The sequence below is a fragment of the Pan troglodytes genome, chromosome 6 (assembly GCF_028858775.2).
Source record: "Pan troglodytes isolate AG18354 chromosome 6, NHGRI_mPanTro3-v2.0_pri, whole genome shotgun sequence".
In the NCBI taxonomy this organism is placed as follows: domain Eukaryota; kingdom Metazoa; phylum Chordata; class Mammalia; order Primates; family Hominidae; genus Pan; species Pan troglodytes.
Genome location: NC_072404.2, coordinates 149,804,253 through 149,822,905, shown reverse-complemented (window position 1 = coordinate 149,822,905; position 18,653 = coordinate 149,804,253). Strand labels below are relative to the sequence as shown.

General features: G+C 49.4%; 1 protein-coding gene across 2 annotated transcripts; it reads left to right on the top strand.

Annotated features, from left to right (window-relative positions):
* The first annotated feature begins 1,212 nt into the window (after nucleotides 1–1,212).
* AKR1B1 (aldo-keto reductase family 1 member B) lies at nucleotides 1,213–18,130 on the top strand. Of its 2 annotated transcripts, none has more exons than XM_063815599.1 (10): nucleotides 1,213–1,432; nucleotides 8,835–9,002; nucleotides 9,686–9,802; nucleotides 10,787–10,864; nucleotides 11,467–11,589; nucleotides 12,096–12,202; nucleotides 12,528–12,609; nucleotides 13,206–13,289; nucleotides 15,265–15,347; nucleotides 17,719–18,130. In XM_063815599.1, exons 5-10 carry the CDS (start codon nucleotides 11,470–11,472, stop codon nucleotides 17,759–17,761), a joined length of 519 nt encoding a protein of 172 aa, XP_063671669.1. In that variant the 5' UTR covers nucleotides 1,213–1,432; nucleotides 8,835–9,002; nucleotides 9,686–9,802; nucleotides 10,787–10,864; nucleotides 11,467–11,469; the 3' UTR covers nucleotides 17,762–18,130. The 2 variants fall into 2 exon arrangements, with proteins under 2 accessions (XP_063671669.1, XP_001138232.2); XM_001138232.6 differs by having other exon boundaries at nucleotides 1,363–1,557.
* The last annotated feature ends 523 nt before the right edge of the window (nucleotides 18,131–18,653 follow it).

The following is an 18,653-nucleotide window of genomic DNA, read 5'->3' as shown; positions in this document are numbered from 1 at the left end:
GGCCACTCAAGGTGTATCATTTTCACAAGAGATTAGCTCTTTGGATTTGGACCCAGGAGGTTCAATTGGCAGAGCAACCTCCAAGTCAAGAGGACTCTCATGGAGGAAGGAACTTGCTGTTTTACACAAAGCAAGTTCCCAGCTTTAGGCTCAAGTTCAAATTCTATTACTTGGGGACAAATGAATTTGCCCAATAGCAACAATTTTTACAAAAGTTACATGGAAAAATATCTGGGCTAGTCTGTTCTGTATAAATTTTTCCAGGAGGGAGCACTTTTAAAGAAAGCACCAAATGGAAAATCACCGGCATGGAGTTTAGAGAGACCTGGTGCTTGAGTCACTACCAGGCAGATGGAGTTCCCAATCTTGCATAATTAGGGGAAAGATTGGAGGGTGATGGAGCAGAAAGAGCAGCTGGGGTGAGGTAGAGTATCATGAAGAGAGGTTGTTGGAAAGAAACCAAAATTGTCTTCAAGGATCTTCAAGTGACTTTTCTTAGGCTATCTTGGAAAAATGTGTGTTTCTACCTGCCAATTAGGGTGATCAATTTACTATTTTGTACCTTCTAATTTGAAATACTGGAAGCTACAATATTAGAGTCAACTTTTTCTTCTGTGGTTTTCTGTCTGTTCACTTTTCTTCCTCTAGAGAGTTTTGATAAGTTACTGTACTGGAACTTACTGCTTTGATAGAGTCTCACTTTCCAAAGACTGATGAAATTTGTCTTACTGATTCTGAATGGACAGCCTTACTTTCCAAATTCTTCTGAGAGTTCTGGATCAAGCCCATCAAGGCTTTCTAACCTCAAGAACATCAAAGGATGCTGGCTTTTGGTGGAAGGTTTGCTGAACCACACCTAGTATGCACAGACACAGCTAACACCTAGAGTGGGGTGCAAAGAGAGATCTAGAAGGCTACAAAAAGTCTGGGCAAACACATATTTTGTGAAGGTGCTTTGCAAAAGGATTGCAAGCCATTTTTCTGGCATGCACCTTTGTCTAAGAACAAAGTGCGGTAAACTATATGTGTAGTCAGTATGATTCACATAGATTAAGGACAAGGTATTCATCAGATTCCCAAAGAGCATCAAACTGGGGTTCGACAACAGACAAAGGCATTCTTCTGGGCTCTTAATGAAACCAAAACTTACTTCTAGTCTATGTATTAATGGGATGCCTGTTATTTTCGCTAAAGCATTCGCTTTCCCACCAGATACAGCAGCTGAGGAACTCCTTTCTGCCACGCGGGGCGCGGCCGAGCGTTGGGGGCGGAAAGAATCCGCTGCCACTAGGACCAGGCGGAAGAAGCATCCCCGCCGACCCCTGGGGAAGGCCGCCGCGGCTCCCCCAGCGCAACCAATCAGAAGGCTCCTTCGCGCAGCGGCGCGCCAACCGCAGGCGCCCTTTCTGCCGACCTCACGGGCTATTTAAAGGTACGCGCCGCGGCCAAGGCCGCACCGTACTGGGCGGGGGTCTGGGGAGCGCAGCAGCCATGGCAAGCTGTCTCCTGCTCAACAACGGCGCCAAGATGCCCATCCTGGGGTTGGGTACCTGGAAGGTAGGTGCTTGTGGGGGCGCGGGCCCGGGGCTCGCCTCACACTCTCCGCGCGGCCTGTGTTGGCGAGGGACCCCGAGTGACCCTGAGCAGCTCGCCCCGCGGACGCCCGGCGTGCTGGGAGCCACGCGCGGGCTTGCAGGGTCCCCAGCGGGCTGGGGTCGGCCTTGCAGAGACCGGGGGCCTTGGCTCCCCGGCTTGGCCCTGGGCGTCAGGGCAGCATCCTGCGAGTGGGGTTTGGGAGCAGCTCACGGGAGCCCCCGCCCCACCGCGGGCAACCCTTGATGGGCGGCCCACCAGTCCGCATTTGGGGTCCTAGCGGGCGCCCCAAGCGGCACAACGCGAGAGGGAGGCGGGGAAAGTGGGCTTCACAGACCGGTGGACCTCGGGCGCAGACAGGGACGTGGAGCCGTCGGCAAGGTGTGGGAGCGCAGCCCCAGCCTCCTTTCCCTCGAGGCACCTGTAGCCCGGTTGCCTTACTTGTAAATAGTTGGTCTCAATCGTTTCGGTTCTTGCCCTCCCTGAGGAATAAGCATCTCAAGCCGGTAGAGGGCAGAGAATTAAATTAGGTGGCGCGAGTTTGCCCGGACCCAGCTGTTAACAAGGCGCAGTGCGGAGCTCCTCGGCCAGGCGCCGCCTCGGGGTGCCCTGGGTCTGGAACTCGGGAGAAAATCTGGGCACCCCGTAGCCAGTTGATAATTCAGGAGGCGCCAAGGTTAGCATTTTCCCTGTAAAACCTCAACACCACACAGCGTCCCCGAGAAGTGCCTAGCCGGATGAGAATGACAATAGGACGTGAAACATCATAGGATATGAAAAATGATAATATGATATGAAAAACCACAAATAATAGCCTGAGCCTGATTATCTGAAAATTGAGCAACAAAGGTGGTGGTATGGGAGCTGAGGCAAAACCTAGAATTTTTAACCTTCTAAGTATTGCATATTATATTCCACAGCCATAACCTGGGTTTCTCTGTTTCTGTTTTTGTTGTTTGCTTGTTTGTTTGTGACAGGGTCTCGTTGCCCAAGCTGGGGTGCAGTGGCACAATCGTGGTTCATTGCAGCCTGGAACTCCTGGGCTCAAGTGATCCTCCTGCCTCAGCACTGCGGGTAGCTGGGACTACAGGCACTCACCACCACACCTGGCTAATCTTTTTTCTTCCCCCCAGAGACAGTCTCCGCTTGTTGCTTAGGGTGATCTCCAATTCCTGGGCTCAAAGCGCTCCTCCCACCTCGCCTCCCAAAGCTACAGGTGTGAACCATCTGGCACGCCCACGTCCCAGGTTTTTCTCTTAAAATTTGAATATGGGCCTGGGCGTTGGATATTTACACACAGACAAGGGAAGAAAACAACAGAAAGAACTGAGTGAACTGTGAGATGTTTGAAATAGGACAGAAGAGTTTACATGTACCCTAAAACCTGCTGTTGAAAATTAGTAAATATAAGGTAAGAAAAAGGTCATTTGCATCAGGGAGAGTGTTTCTTGGCCAGAATGATCAGGGTACGTGATTTGTTTCCTCCAAAAACTCCAGTGGTGTCTCTAAGGTTGTAATTGAATTACAACCATGACACCAAGCTAATGTCCATCTGTTGCATGTTATGCTCTTGGAATGGATGCAGAAGGATGCTTTCTTGGCAATAGCAAATACTTTCTAAGCATGATGCAGTGCACAGATATATACATGTATCTGGAATAAAAATTACTTAACAGTACTTAACCTATGTGGGCTGCATTTCAATATTTTTTTCTTTTCCATTTTTCCAAAAATTATTGTCATACCTCCAGAAGCTAGTTTTGTGACCCATCATTTGAAAATCACTACTCTAGGGTAAATAAGGAGTAAAAGTTTATTTTTTTTTTTTTGAGACAGGGGCTCAGCGTCACCCAGGCTGGAGTGCAGTGGCATGATCATGGTTCACTGTAGCCTTAACCTCTTGGGCTCAAGTGGTCCTCATACCTCAGCCTCCCAAGTAGCTGGGACCACAGGTGTGTGCCACCACACTCGGGTAGTTTGTTTTTAATTTTTTGTAGAGACAGGTTTCCCTATGTTGTCCAGGCTGAGGAGTAAAAGTTTATGAAAGAGGGTTTCAGATTATTCACTTGAGCACTCAACGCCCCAAAAAGCTATGTATTTGTTTAAGATAACATCACATCGTAACATCTGTACATTTAGGTTATGCATTCCAGTAGACAGAGTTCATTGAGAAATTGGATAATGTCTGCTTCATTCATTACTATTTCTAGCACTTCTCACAGTGCCTGGCAAATATAGGAGTAGGTATCCAAAAGTTATGTGTTGAATTCATATGAAGAAGTAAAACGACTTTAGAGATAGCTGTATGGTGAAAACGCCCACTTGTATTTCTGTGGATGAGGAGATCAGGTTGGTGTAGAATTGTACGGTGGGGGCAGCAGGGAATGGTGGGTCAAAGTAATGGTATAAGGATGGACTTGGAATCAACTTCCTTTTTTTTTTTTAATGACTTAAAACCTTTCCCTGGGGCCGGGTGCGGTGGCTCACACCTGTAACCCCAGCACTTTGGGAGGCAGAGGCGGGCAGATCATGAGGTCAGAAGATAGAGACCGTCCTGGCTAACATGGTGAAACCCCGTCTCTACTAAAAATACAAAAAATTAGCCCGGCATCGTGGCACGCACCTGTAGTCCCAGCTACTTGGGAGGCTGAGGCAGGAAAATCGCTTGAACCCCAGATGTGGAGGTTGCAGTGAGCCGAGGTCCCGCCACTGCACTCCAGCCTGGGCGATGGAGCAAGACTCCATCTAAAAAAACAACCAAACAAAAAAACCTTTCCCTTGTATGTGTGTATGTATTCTTTCACAGATGCTCGACAGAAGATGTGATCCTTTGCCTGTCTTTGTGACAGCTGGAGGAGGCCCTGCAGGCAGGTGCAGTTCCTTATTCTCCTGGGTCTTCCCATGCCGTAGCGGCTGTGTTGTACCTTTCAGACCCTCAGCAGGGCTCTGGTAGTCTCTACTCTTGAAGGTCCTCAAACTCCATTCTCTTCTCAGGTGAGGGTTTCAGGCAGGTGGGGAGACCATCTCTGCCCCAGACCCATGTGGCTTGGACAGGGTTTCTTTCTGGCAGTCTTGCCTTCTACATTGGATAGTAAACAAGGCCACTGGCCAGGCACGGTGGCTTACACCTGTAATCCCAGCACTTTGGAAGGCCAAGGCGGGTGGATCACCTGAGGTCAGGAGTTCGAGACCAGCTGGCCAACATGGTGAAATCCCCTCTCTACTAAAAATACAAAAATTAGCCCAGCATGGTGGTGGGTGCCTGTAATCCCAGCTGCTTGGGAGGCTGAGGCAGGAGAATCACTTGAATCCAGAAGGTAGAGGTTGCCATGATCTGAGATTGTGCCACTGCACTCCAGCCTAGGCGACAAGAGCAAAAAAAACTCTGTCTCAGAAACAACAACAACAACAACAACAACAAAAACCCATCACAGCATTGTAAAGCCAGGAAGCTTTTAAAACAGAGATGATGTCTGGTGCCCACCAGTGTCTTGTTACTGATAGTGTTTTTAATCTAGTTGAAAAATTGTTGGAGGTAAAAGTCATTGTAAGTCTCCTATATATGCTCACAGAATACTCCTAGGGCTGAAGGTACAACTATGTTTCTCCATCTTTTGCCATGATCACTACCTCCCTCCCACCTAGGAGTCTTGTGAGACTTTTTTTTCCCCCTAATTTGCCCCAAAATAAAATTGTAATATCACAGATAATATTGTACTTCTGCTTATGGCCAGTAGCCTTCTAGAGGGTCACAAGCTGTTCTATAAGCTGAGGGGTTTTTTTTGCCCCAAAGAACTAATTTTTGTCTCTTTGGGGACAATAGCACCCACTTTAAGAATGCATGAGGTAAAAGAAAATGTGCCAGGAAAGACTTGCTCCACCTTCCCCAAGTGGGGTAAGCTTGTGATGGCCCAAGATCCTTGGATGGGGTGAGGGTTGAGGCGCTGTGGGCATGGAGGTAACACAGGAGCCAGATTTACTGTTCACTTCCCTGGTGTCTCTAAAGCCCCCATCTCCTCCTCTTCAAGACCAAAGACATTTAAATAAGCCCTGCCCCTACAGGGTCAGTCCTGGTCCATGCACATCTCAACTAGTTGGAAACAGCAGTGTCTTAGAATTTGGGACAAATTGATTAAAACAGAACAGGAGGAAGTTAATTTCTGCTGCCAAACCTGATTCTGAGTGATCGTTTCCTGTTCCTTGCTGCAGGATTATCAGCACACCATTCTCATGCTTCCTACTCAGGACCGTTTCTTTACCCAAAGTGAAGTTTCCTTTGCCCCCTCCCCTTATCCTTTCATTTCAGTAGTAACACCTGCTAACTAGAGAACATTTCAAAAATGAAGAGTTCCCTGTTCCCAGAGATCCCCGTGGTTAATATTGCAAAATATCCAATCTCTGAGATACTTTGGTTTTACCATAAACACTGTCCTGTGACCGTCTTCCTGTTTAGCACTGTGGCTTGCTTTTTGACTTGCAGAGGGAAGAGAGGGAGGGGTATCTTGAAGTAACTAGCAAGACCTGTAAGCAAAAGGGAAGAAGACTAGGTTTTAAAAGGAGTGTTGTATCTGTGTAGGAGGGAGACACTGATTTTAGTTATCAGTATCTCAGAGTTGGTATTAGCCAGCCGGTGTTATCAAAGGAGGAAGTAGGACTGCTGTCTTGAAGGAGGTGGTGGAGGACTCAAGGACAGAGGCTTCTCACTGCCATCACTTGGTGCCATCAGCCCAGAGCATTTCAAGTCACTGCCCAACGTAGAGCTTTGCAGAGCCAGAAGTTCCAGGAGGAATGGGCATGCATGGCTTTGCCCATCAAGGGCACACAGATTGGTGGCAGGATCGGGTTAGAAACATGTAGGATTTGTATGATTGAGCTGTAATTGGAGTGTTTCATATACTGCATTTCTACAGCTCTCATCAGTAATGGCTGTGCCTGGATGCCACCCAGCGTGTTTTCATAGTTTACCTTCTTTTTAGAAGTCAATCTGGACCCCTCCTTCTGTTTGCATTTTCTCTTTGTTGACATGGAATGGGGAGATGTTGTCATCCTGTGTTGGCATTCCCAAGTTTAGTGAATGGTTTCTCACCATAGCTTAAGTTGGCTGCTTCATTTTTCATAAGGCAAATTAGTTTCTCTCAGGGAAGGGCTGTACATTGAGATCATTAACATAGAATGTGGTTGTGGATCCTTGTACATTTTCATTGCAGAGGTGACTTTTTCCCTCCAGCACCTTTGATCAGCCTCCCAGCACACATGTCTCCAGCGAATGGCACATATCCAAGGAATGATCAGCAGCTTCTTCGTGACCTCTTGCAGTCATTGCTGTCTTTTACTTTTCTAGAAAAACCTCTCACAACTTTTTTTTCATTTCGTGCCAACGCAAGCCTGATTATCCTAGTCTGTGCTCTTTTGGTTCCAGAGAACTGAAAAACCACTTTAATCTTAAGCAGGAAAAAAAAAAAGTGTGTTTGGGGTGGGGATTGATTGACTTCCCAAACAACAGCCGCTGACATTAGGTGTCTGAGATTCAGGCTTGTAAATGTTGTCACCAGGATTTGGCCTCCCTCCGCTTTCCTCCAGCAGCTCCAGGCTGACATTCTCCCAGCTCAGTGACCCCAGCAGAACCGGGGCTGGACTCAGGGGTTCCAATTCAAGTGCAAAGATTGAGTCTCATGGCCTGGATTGAGTCATGTTCCTGTCCCCGCACCAGTTGCATGGCAGGCAGTGCGCGGCTAGGCCGAGCCTGCAGAGTGTGCCCTCAGCAGCTCCTCAGAGAAAAATCAATCAAGGCGCCATCAAGCCTGGAGAAAGTTCCGTGTGTCCTGGGCAGTTTCCTGCCTGGGCCCCAGTTGTTCTTTCTGGGGTAGGGATGTCCTCTGCTCTCCCTGCTCTCATCAGTGGTGGTGGTGCCCGGACACCACTCGGAGCCTGTGGTAAGGCATTCTTTCTGGAAATTGAGATTCTCTGTTCCTTCAACCGTGCAGAGTGGGGAAGGCTGCAAGAGCAGCTTCTGAGGTCCTCCAGTCAAATAAGAGGTCGCCAGGTCCTCTGAAGGTCGTCCCCTCTTAACCCACACCTTCGATGAGCATCCCCACCCTGCCTCGCTGCTCCCTCTGAGGTGGAGAGTGAGCTCCATGCTAACAGGCTCTGGTAACGGGCTTGTTCAACTGGGCCCCTTTCTTCCCCAAAGCCTGTTGAAAATAGCTGATGTCAAAACACAGATGTCTGCAGCTGCTATGGCCCTGGGGGGTTTTTCTTTTCATTTGTTTCTACCCCAGCTCTCCAAAGGAATGTGCTCTGTTCATTCAGCAGCCCGCTGCATATGTTTATTGCTCAGCTCTGTGATCATAGCAGGATAGTGAAAGTTGGGGGATACGTGTCCATGCAGCCTACCTGGGTGCCAGTGAAGCGTGATGCCATGTAGGCACTTCCTCCTCCTCCTCAGTAGCCAGGCTCCCCACAGCTGTTCTGGTTACTCAGATGGTCAGGTGGCTTGGCCATGGACACCCATTCAGTCATTTTGCCAGGTCAGCCACTAACCATTTGGTGATCTTCCATGATCCACATTCCCCCTCGTTTCCCTTTAACTCATTTCTCTCTGCTGATATCTCTGAGGGGCCATCTCCCGTGTCTCCACCCCTTGAAGCAGATCCTCATACAGTGAGAATTGACACATGGGCCTTTGAATAAACATCAGTGATGTGCTTAACTTCATGATAATCTCCCAGAACTGCTTGAAAACAAGCGACTGCCGGTATCAGAAGCCATGCATGAAAAGAGAGCGTAAGGGGCAGGCATTGCTGGCTGAACTGGGGAGCCACATGGGAATTGGGGTCCATAGGACATCTATTTTTGAAATATTTTGAGATATTTGAAGGAAATGTTTCCCTTACTATCTCAGCATTCAGAGTGTGGGGAAATGTTTTTAATACAGTGGTTTGCAAATCAGTGGATGTGAAGAAGCAAGAAAATGAGATGGCTTCAGCATATCTTTTAAAAGTGATCTCACCTGCACTTAAGTGGCTGTCAGATTCTCCTACAGGGCAATGCTGTGTGGCCTTTCACTTCCATCCCCCGCGTCTGAGGCTGATAGTCCAGAATGCTGCTGAGGAAGTGCACGTGGTCTGTCTTTGCTGAACAAAGTGGCAGGCTGGTCAGCAGGGATCGGTGGCTGCCACTGCCCCTCCTCCTTGCTGTGCAGACTCTGCATTCTGCGGGGCTCACGTTCTTTCTCCTTTCAGTCCCCTCCAGGGCAGGTGACTGAGGCCGTGAAGGTGGCCATTGACGTCGGGTACCGCCACATCGACTGTGCCCATGTGTACCAGAATGAGAATGAGGTGGGGGTGGCCATTCAGGAGAAGCTCAGGGAGCAGGTGGTGAAGCGTGAGGAGCTCTTCATCGTCAGCAAGGTATCATTCCGCGGTGGGGCTGGAAGGGGCTCTCGGTCCCATCATCTGTTGGTGCGTCAGCCCAAAGCCAAGTCCACACTCAATACAGCTACACTTTTCACTGATGGGCGATTCTTCCAGGGGAAACATATCACCCACGGCCATACAGGGCTCCAGAGCTCGCCCATCCTTGGCTCTCTGTTGAATGGTCATTCCATCTGGGCCCATTGCTTAGAGTCCCGTGCTGATGAGGCTGAGGTTGTGGATTGGCCCTCCCTTTCCAGGGAGTCGCTTTCAAGGATGGAACTTGGTTCCCATCTGCAAACTGAATCTCCAGTGCTGGCCACTGTCTTTGACCTGAGATACTGATGCACAAAGGACATGAGGCAGGAGGATGGGGCTGGCTCCACAAACACCAGCCCGGGGGAAAAGTTTCGAGAGTTCTTGCTTAGGCCTAGGGCAGGCTAGCCAATCTGTCCATTCCATTTTGTGTCCTCTGGTCCTTGTAAGAGGTCTCTGTGACCTGGTTATCCTGCCTGCCTTTGGAAAGTTGTGTTCCAGTACGCAGTGGAAATGCCCTCACAACCATTCACAGCATCATGGTAAAACAAATGGGTTTTGGGGAGAGGAGACTGCTCTGTCTTTCCAGCCAGGAAGCTGCCTTGTGGCTGGCAATGATGACATGTGCCCTCTCGCTGGCTTAGCTGTGGTGCACGTACCATGAGAAGGGCCTGGTGAAAGGAGCCTGCCAGAAGACACTCAGCGACCTGAAGCTGGACTACCTGGACCTCTACCTTATTCACTGGCCGACTGGCTTTAAGGTATGGGATGCCTGGTGCAGACCAGGTCCCTTGGGGCTCAGGTGCAACCTGTGGTGTGTTTTGAGCTCCCTTAGCAGATTACGTGTGGGTGACTTTCTGTTCTTGCTGCTCAAGGTATAGCCAGTGGACCATCAGCACTGGCATCACCTGGGAGCGTCTTAGAAATCACAGTCTCGGGCCCCATGCAGGCCATTTGAATCCACACCAGCGGTGACTCATACGCACACTTCTTCAAAGTTTGAGGAGCACTGCTCTTTGCCAGTTGGTAGTTGTGCAATTTAAAACTGTCAGCAAACACAGCTGCTGTCTGTAGTGCACACAGCCATGAGGCACGGTCAGCCCTGGCCCTCCCCTCCAGGCACGTGCACACACCAACCCCCATACACATGAGTCCCTACCCACGTTCTACATGCATACCCTGTCCTGTGGAGGCCCGGTAACTATTTGCAGTCTAGTTGTTTGCACAAGAAGAACTTGAGAGTTACTTTGTCTTTTGCCTTTTTTCTAGCCACTGCCTCAGTTTTCTGCTGTGAGCCAGGTTCAAAGTGTGGGTTTAGCTTTATCCCGTAGCCCTGTTTTATTGCACCACAGCATATCAGGGCTGAAGGGACTTGACTTTTATCTTTTGATTTTAGGGGTAAGCTGGGGAGGCTGGGCCAGGTGGTAGTTTTATAGGCCAGTGACCCGCCAGGCCTTGGGCCCTGTGAGTCCTGGTCTTGAGTCCTTCCTGTATCCACACATTGCAATCAGTGGCGGGGCTAGTCTCTGTGACCAAGTAGTGTCCATGTCTCCATCTGACAGTCTCAGCTCCAGTCCGTTTGATAGAGAAGTGTTGGCTATCTGCCTATTTCCTTTTCATGGTGGCACACAGATTGTCCCTAGCCAGCTGTGGTGGTTTAGAATTGTTTTAGATGCCAGCTTCCCCCAGCAGGTCTGTGAAGGACTATTACTGATTGTTTTGTTTGTTTTTTATTGTAATGACAGCCTGGGAAGGAATTTTTCCCGTTGGATGAGTCGGGCAATGTGGTTCCCAGTGACACCAACATTCTGGACACGTGGGTGGTAAGACAGCCCCTGGTTGGACCTTATTTTCGTGACTGGTTCCCTCTTCTTCTTAGAAGCAATCTGCCTGCCATTTCTCACATTGCATTTTGTTACTCTGTCCCTGTTTGCTCTTTTTTTTTTTTTTTTTTTTTTGAGTCAGGGTCTCCCTCTGTTGCCCAGGCTGGAGTGCAGTGGCACAATCTCAGCTCACTGCAAGCTCCACCTCCTGGGTTCATGCCATTCTCCTGCCTCAGCCTCCTGAGTAGCTGGGACTACAGGCGCCCGCCACCATGCCTGGCTAATTTTTTTGTATTTTTAGTAGAGACGGCGTTTCACCATGTTAGCCAGGATGGTCTTGATCTCCTGACCTTGTGATTCGCCCGCCTCAGCCTCCCAAAGTGCTGGGATTACAGGCGTGAGCCACCGCGCCCGGCCTGTTTGCTCTTCTTATCTCATTAAAGCCAGCCTGGCTTTCGTCTCACTGTCTCTTAGCTTCTGAAAGGTCTAATTCACTGGCACTGAAGAGTGAGGGCAGGACCCGTTAAACTGGTACAAACGACACTTCTGATCCTGTCCTTTCTGGGCTCATTTCTGCACCACACAGACACTTTTCTCTGTAGGCCATGGAAGAGCTGGTGGATGAAGGGCTGGTGAAAGCTATTGGCATCTCCAACTTCAACCATCTCCAGGTGGAGACGATCTTAAACAAACCTGGCTTGAAGTATAAGCCTGCAGTTAACCAGGTAAACATCCCCCAACAACACTGGCATTGCAACGTTGCTGTTTTACTGTCTGATGCTGGTAGGGATTTCTCGTCCACCTCACCCAGCAAGTGGCCAGGAGGCAGCTCCTGGGTGTTGGCAGAGTCCTGAGTTATGATTCAGCATGACACAGCACATCTGGGAGAGGAAACTTACAGGAAAAAAAGGGTTTGAGCCTGGCTTGTGATGATTTGGGGGCTGACAAAGAGGCAGCCATGAGATCCTCAGAACTGTGATAGTTGATAAGTGGCTAAAGCCAAGAAAAGCCTCCAGGGCCCATGAGAACATCTATAATAAGATGATAATAATAACACCAAGGATACTACCTGGGAACTATAGGAAGTTACAGCTTATCTGGGAAATAGGGTGTTTGTTATACGTAGTTTTCTGTATGGGGTAGGGAGGGACTTTAGCACAGGAAGCTTCATCTGTGTCACGTCAGCGTGTAGCCACAGTGCTCCCATCAGCTCTTGTTTTTGCATTTGCAGATTGAGTGCCACCCATATCTCACTCAGGAGAAGTTAATCCAGTACTGCCAGTCCAAAGGCATCGTGGTGACCGCCTACAGCCCCCTCGGCTCTCCTGACAGGCCCTGGTGAGCTTCCCACAGGCTCATGCTCCCGTGTCACTTGGTGAAGATTAGAAAAGACTAAAAAGAACAATTCAGCCTCAAGGAAGATGTTTTTGGGGCTGATCTGCAAAACTTCCCCTGAGCCTCTTGCTGGTTTTCCTGGAAGGGTTGGAGTTTCTAGTAGCAAGACACCTACTCTTTTTCCAAAGGGTTGGGGGTTCTTAACCCAGCTCTGAGGAGGAGACTGGTGGCTGCCCTCTGAGGTCAATGGGAGGATTAGGGTTGGGGTTTCTGGCTGCCGTGAGTGGTGGCCATGATGGTGTGACCTGGACCGTCTTTCTATCCTCAGGGCCAAGCCCGAGGACCCTTCTCTCCTGGAGGATCCCAGGATCAAGGCGATCGCAGCCAAGCACAATAAAACTACAGCCCAGGTACAGCCACTTCAGGTGTTCCTGACCGTCCACAACTGCCTGCATTCCTGATAGTCCTGTTAGCCAAGAGGAGGAAGTGACTGAGCCTGTTACACCCTCACAGGAAGTATGGTTAGGGGTCCTCAAGTACAGAGTGGAAAGGGCACAGATCGGGGTTTTAGAAGACTCTGGCATGGGCTCTTAGATTAATAGTGCCTGTCCCCACTACTCCAAGGGTGACTGCCACGAGGGCCAGCGCTTGTTCATTGATGTGGAAGCTCATCTGTACAAATGTAAGAGCTCTTAGCTGTGCAGGGAATGTTCTTTCTCCTGAGTGGCAGTGTGCATTTCTAGCCAGTGGAGGGCCTCTTGTGGTCTCATGATATGCCTGAGACACTGAAGAGTGTGGCACAGTGGCTAGCGCAGGACTCGAGTCAGATCTGGACCTGAATGCGTCGCCTACCTGTTGCTAGCTGTGACCTGACATCTTGGAGCCCCTCTCTGATCACCTGTGGAGTTCTAGCACGTCCTTCTGCAGGTTGTGTGTGTGAGAGACTGAGATCATGGGTGCGAGTGCCTGGCATGTATACACGCTCACTGTCTCCCTGGGCTCACAGGTCCTGATCCGGTTCCCCATGCAGAGGAACTTGGTGGTGATCCCCAAGTCTGTGACACCAGAACGCATTGCTGAGAACTTTAAGGTAAGATCTTGGCTGGTCAGGCCTGGCCCTCCTCCATGGAGTGGGGGATGGGGGAGGCCTCATCCTGTCTCTGGAGTGTCATCTGTGGGATCCCCACCATCCTCTCTTCTGAGGCCAGGGAGCTGTGGCGAGCAAGCCAAGATTGAGACAGACACCTCACCAGTGGAGCCGTGTGCAGGGGCAGGCCTTGGGCCTCCAGGACCCCGTGCTGTGCACGCACACACCTACACCTTTGCTCAGGCCCTTCAGCCACACCGAGAGGTTACCCGGGGAGAATCTCGCTCTTGAGCTTCACTGCCTGGACCTGCCCTGCACTGGAGCTCTGTCAGCTACCAGCTGCATAACCTTGGGCAAGTCGCTTAACTGCTCGATGCCTCAGCTTCCCTATCTATAAAATAATATCCATTTTGAGGGTTGTTACGAAGATTAAGTGATGCATCAGAGCACTTCACATGGTGCTTAATACCTTAGTAAGTGATCGAGAAATGTTGCTGTGCTGATAAGTCCAGGGACTGCAAAGGACCCTCTGGGCCATTTAGTCCACTCACCAGCTCTGCAAGGAGTTCGTGTGATGATGGGCAGAGCCTAGACGTGTGTCAGGACTCTGGCGAAGCGCTCAGTGTGGCAGCTGGAGCAGCTCAGGCTACTTGGCGCCACCTCCCTCCCTGCCTGCCCTTGCAGCATTGGTGGCGGGGGTGTGGGGAAGGGGGGGCACGCCCAAAGGAGAGCAGCTCAGGGGAGTCCTGATGGCCCAAGAGCCTCTGTTCTCACTGAGCAAAGTGGCTCTGCCAGGGATGCGCTATCTTTATCCAAGATCTGTGCCAAGCGCAGCACAGCCATGGGCCTGGGGCTCTTGGGCAGGCCCCAGCTCAGGTGAGCAGCTGATTTTGCCCAATTCCACTGCCCAAAGACTGTGGCCATAGTGTCTGCCACCTGTCACATATGAGACAGGGATGAGAGTGATCCCTGAAGAGGGAAGTGGAGCTCATTGTTTAGGAGAGGAGACGTTTTTCTTCTTACGTGCAGGTAGATGTTCTAAGTACACAAGATAAAATGGCAAAACAGTGGCCACTGAGGGAAAGGCATATCCCACCAGAGATGCATCGTTTGTTTTGTATTTCATTTTTTAAGGAATTAGGAAAGAAAAAATAAATGACTAATCTCAAAATGCTAACCTAATTATTTTATTTTTGCATCTTACTGTATAGCTTTTGCACATTTTTCTGTGATCATAACCACAGAGCCTGTAGCAGACTCTCTTTCTGCACATTCTGTGATCATCTGAAGCTAAGAGCCCTTCGGCTCTGGGAGTGTGTGTCAGCCTCTTGTGGGTCTCACCCAGTGGTGCCTGCCTGCCTCCCTCCCTCCCAGCCTCCATGCCAGCTGAGTTCTGTACCGTCTGCTGCCTTCATGCAGGTGGTTCTCTTCTCCCAGTATACCTTTCTTGCCCTCTCTGTCAAAACCTTATACTTCTTAGGCCATGTCAGATACCATCTCCTCTTCGGCTGTGGATGTTCAGTTTCCCAGCTGGAATCCATTTGGAATACCTCTGCCCTTCCTGTGCTCTGTTGAGTGTCTTATACAGTGTGTGATTAGTTATTTGTATTACAGTTGTAGAAATACCTCTGCCCTTTGTTTGCTTCATAAAATAGAGGCAAAGACACATCTTACCCATAATTATATTCCTCACTGCAACTTATCACAATAGAAGTGCTCAGTCGTGTTTTTTAAAATGAAATAAAATGTATCATTTCCCTGGGAGGTTCTGGAAAGGAAGGACTGTTTCCATCGTTCCATATATTATCTAGCCCAACATGCACGTTTCCTGAATACTAATATATCAGCTTTTCCTAAGTTCAGTTTATCTTATCGCTCCTCTCTGCTCAAAGCCATGGAAGACATCTGGGTCCTGCACAGTATTTTGTCTTTTATTTTTATTTGCAGAGCTTACTGGATTTTTTTGTTTGTTTTTTAGGTCTTTGACTTTGAACTGAGCAGCCAGGATATGACCACCTTACTCAGCTACAACAGGAACTGGAGGGTCTGTGCCTTGTTGAGGTGAGTGAGCCCCAGTGTGAGGAGCAGTTCCCAGGAGATATTCAGATGCTGCACAGCAAGAGAGTGATCCCTGCAGGCCTCAGCGCCAATGTGCTGTCGTCACAGCTGTTCTTGCTTTGCACATTACCTTGCTTTCTCAGCCAGGTGACCTGCATCAGCTGAACTGCATGGAGCCAAGATGCCAAGAGATCCGCTCTTGATATCTTCTTCCAGCCCTGGGGCATTGTTGGCCTGGCCTGAAGTAACTACATATTTTGGCTTTCCATTTAATTTTTAAATCCTAGTGGTTCATCTGAAACTAGGTGATCCCAGGTGACCCTGGATCAAACTCTGGAAGAATTTGCCTGTGACTTTTTGTCTTAATGACCCTAATGAAAGGGGTTTGGTCGGGAGCCCCTGGGGCTGAGGTTTGAGACAGTCCCGGCTCTGACCTGGTAAGCCACATGGCTCTGAAACAGGTCCTCCCTCTGAGCAGCAGGCACCTCAGTTCCTCCAGCCACACATCCTCTGGTTCTGTTTCCTCTGCATGGTAGTTTGGAAGGAGCTGCCTAGCAAGGTTTTCTGTGGGGTTTTCTCTTTTCCTACCATTACAATAACTAGGTGACGCATATAACTCACTTTCTGCTTTCAAGAAGGAACTTCTCATTTTGCAGTGGAGACTGAGACCCTGTTTCTCTCTCACTGCCCTTATTCTTGTCTGAGCTCTGTGTTTCCACACTCTCTCCTTTAGTACTTCCTCTTCTAAGCAAAATGTGAACATTCCCTAAGATGGGGTGGGCTACCAGCTTTCCCTTTCCAGCGTCTGTCCCATCTCCCTCCCCGGAGTTTGCACTGCTGGTGGCTTCAGCCACCGCCCCAGGCAGATGTTTGCCCAGTCTGTGTCCTGGACAATAACGCTGGCCCTGCTTCAGGCATATGCGTGCCTGGCAAGCCTGCTGCGGCCACACTGTGGCCTCACACTCAAAATAGGCCGCAAACAGAGCATGTCACAGGCAGCCCCAGGCCAGTGCCCTTTCAGACATCTCTGTTAATGCTACTTAGCCCTAGACATTAAAATCATTTTTGGATCTAGTGGACAAGGAGGAGAGGAGTGAATCAGTCACCAAGCTACATTCGTTCTCCTTTCCGAATCTCTCCCATTCATCCGTCTTCCTTTTCCCCTCCCACTTGAGACAGAGTGGATTGAAGCTTTCAGGGCTGAGGAACCACAGTGGTTTTCTCATTGCTCCCTTTACAGTTAGACTCCTCTGCCCTCCAGTATTGTGCTAGAAACTTCTGTTCAATTATCCTGTTGCGTGGCGGTGAGTGGGAGGAAGAGGCTAGCCCTGACATGCTCAGGTCTCCTAGGGAGTTTTCGCTAACTACACACACACCACCCCTCTGGCAGATAATGCTTTACTGAGCCTGACCTGCTGATGTCAGTGTCACTCTCTGTGGGTATACAAAAAAGGCAGACCATGGAGAACTTTTGAATAAGAGTTACAGACTATAAGCACCCAGCTCAGATTACATAACTCTGGCCTTGTGTGAGCTGCCCAGCTATCTGTCCAGTGTTCCTGTCTTTATGTTCCTAGCACAGCCATTGGCCCTACTAGATAGACAGTGAGTGAGCCTTGACAAACACTTCTGCACCTGTGCTCCCTGCCCTGTGCCCCCTGCCCTGTGCCCCCTGCCCTGTGCCCCCTGCCCTGTGCTCCCTGCCCTGTTTCCAATATAAAATTGCCGACCGTTGATTGGGCTCACTTCAGCCCCCACTGATACAAGGAGGCTCCCTCTGTCCTCAGAGCACTTGCCGTTGCTTCTCTTATCCTTTGAGATTCAGTCACATACAGACTTTTAACATCCCTTTTTTTTTTTTAAATGGGCTCTTACTGTGTCACCCAGGCTGGAATGTAATGGCATGGAAATCTTGCTGTGTTGCCCAGGCTAGTCACAAACCCCTAGCCTCAAGTGATCCTCTTGCTTCAGCCTGGGATTACAGGCGTGAGCCACTGTGTCTGGCCTGCCTTCTCATATTATTACACAAGATATTTAAGACCACAAAATACTGTCTGGTCGTGCCAGCTAGACTGAGTTACTGGAAGGCAGAAATCATGTTGCCGTCCTGCACGGCCCAGGCACAGTGCTGGGCACATGGGGAGGGTGGTGTCCCTCACACATGTGCTGCTTGATGACAGTAGTGGTAGAGGCGTCTGGAGGGTGAGTTGCTTCCCCCAGCTGCAGAACCATCATCTGCACACTCAGAACTAGCTTGTTGCCTCTGAGGTTCTATTTTATTTCTTCAGTGAGACACATCATTTCTCTGTTGGGAGTTGGGTATAGTCAGAATCACCTCTTCAAAAAGCAACTGTTTTCTCCTTTCTCCTGACAGCTGTACCTCCCACAAGGATTACCCCTTCCATGAAGAGTTTTGAAGCTGTGGTTGTCTGCTCGTCCCCAAGTGACCTATACCTGTGTTTTCTGCCTCATTTTTTTCCTTGCAAATGTAGTATGGCCTGTGTCACTCAGCGGGACAGCAACCTGTAGAGTGGCCAGCGAGGGCGTGTCTAGGTTGATGTTGGATCTCAAGAGCCCTGTCAGTAGAGTAGAAGTCTCTTCCAGTTTGCTTTGCCCTTCTTTCTACCCTGCTGGGGAAAGTACAACCTGAATACCCTTTTCTGACCAAAGAGAAGCAAAATCTACCAGGTCAAAATAGTGCCACTAACAGTTGAGTTTTGACTGCTTGGAACTGTAATCCTTTCAGCAAGACTTCTCTTTGCCTCAAATAAAAAGTGCTTTTGTGAGCTTGGTTTTGTGAGCTTTGGTTTTTTAAAACAATAGCAACCTTCTATCTCACTTCAACCATCACTCTCCAGATACCCGTAAGGCAGGCCAGTCAGTGATGCAAAAGGAGTGAGGACTTGACTTTTCTACAAGTCCTCAACTGCAAGTTGGGGGCCCCTCACCCCAGTACTTTACCCATTTAGCTTTAGGGTTGTGGGTCTCATCCTGGCTGCACACCAGGTCACCTTTGGGGGCTTGAAGGCTGGTGATGTCTGGACCTCGCCCTGGAGGCTGATCTGATTGGGCTGTGATCAGGACAGCAGGAGTGTACAGGCTCTCCAGGTGATTCCAGGGTGCAGCCAAGGCTGAGCCGCAGCTTTAGGGTAAACCCATGTTCGATTCCACAGATTCCTTGGTTGCTCCTTCTACGTATGAAGGCCAAGGTCGGTGTTTACTAAGCAGCACAACCTGAGAGAAGTTGCTTTTCTGAAACCGGTTGTCTAGACAAGAGGAAAGAAAAGCATAAATAAATGGCTTCCAATT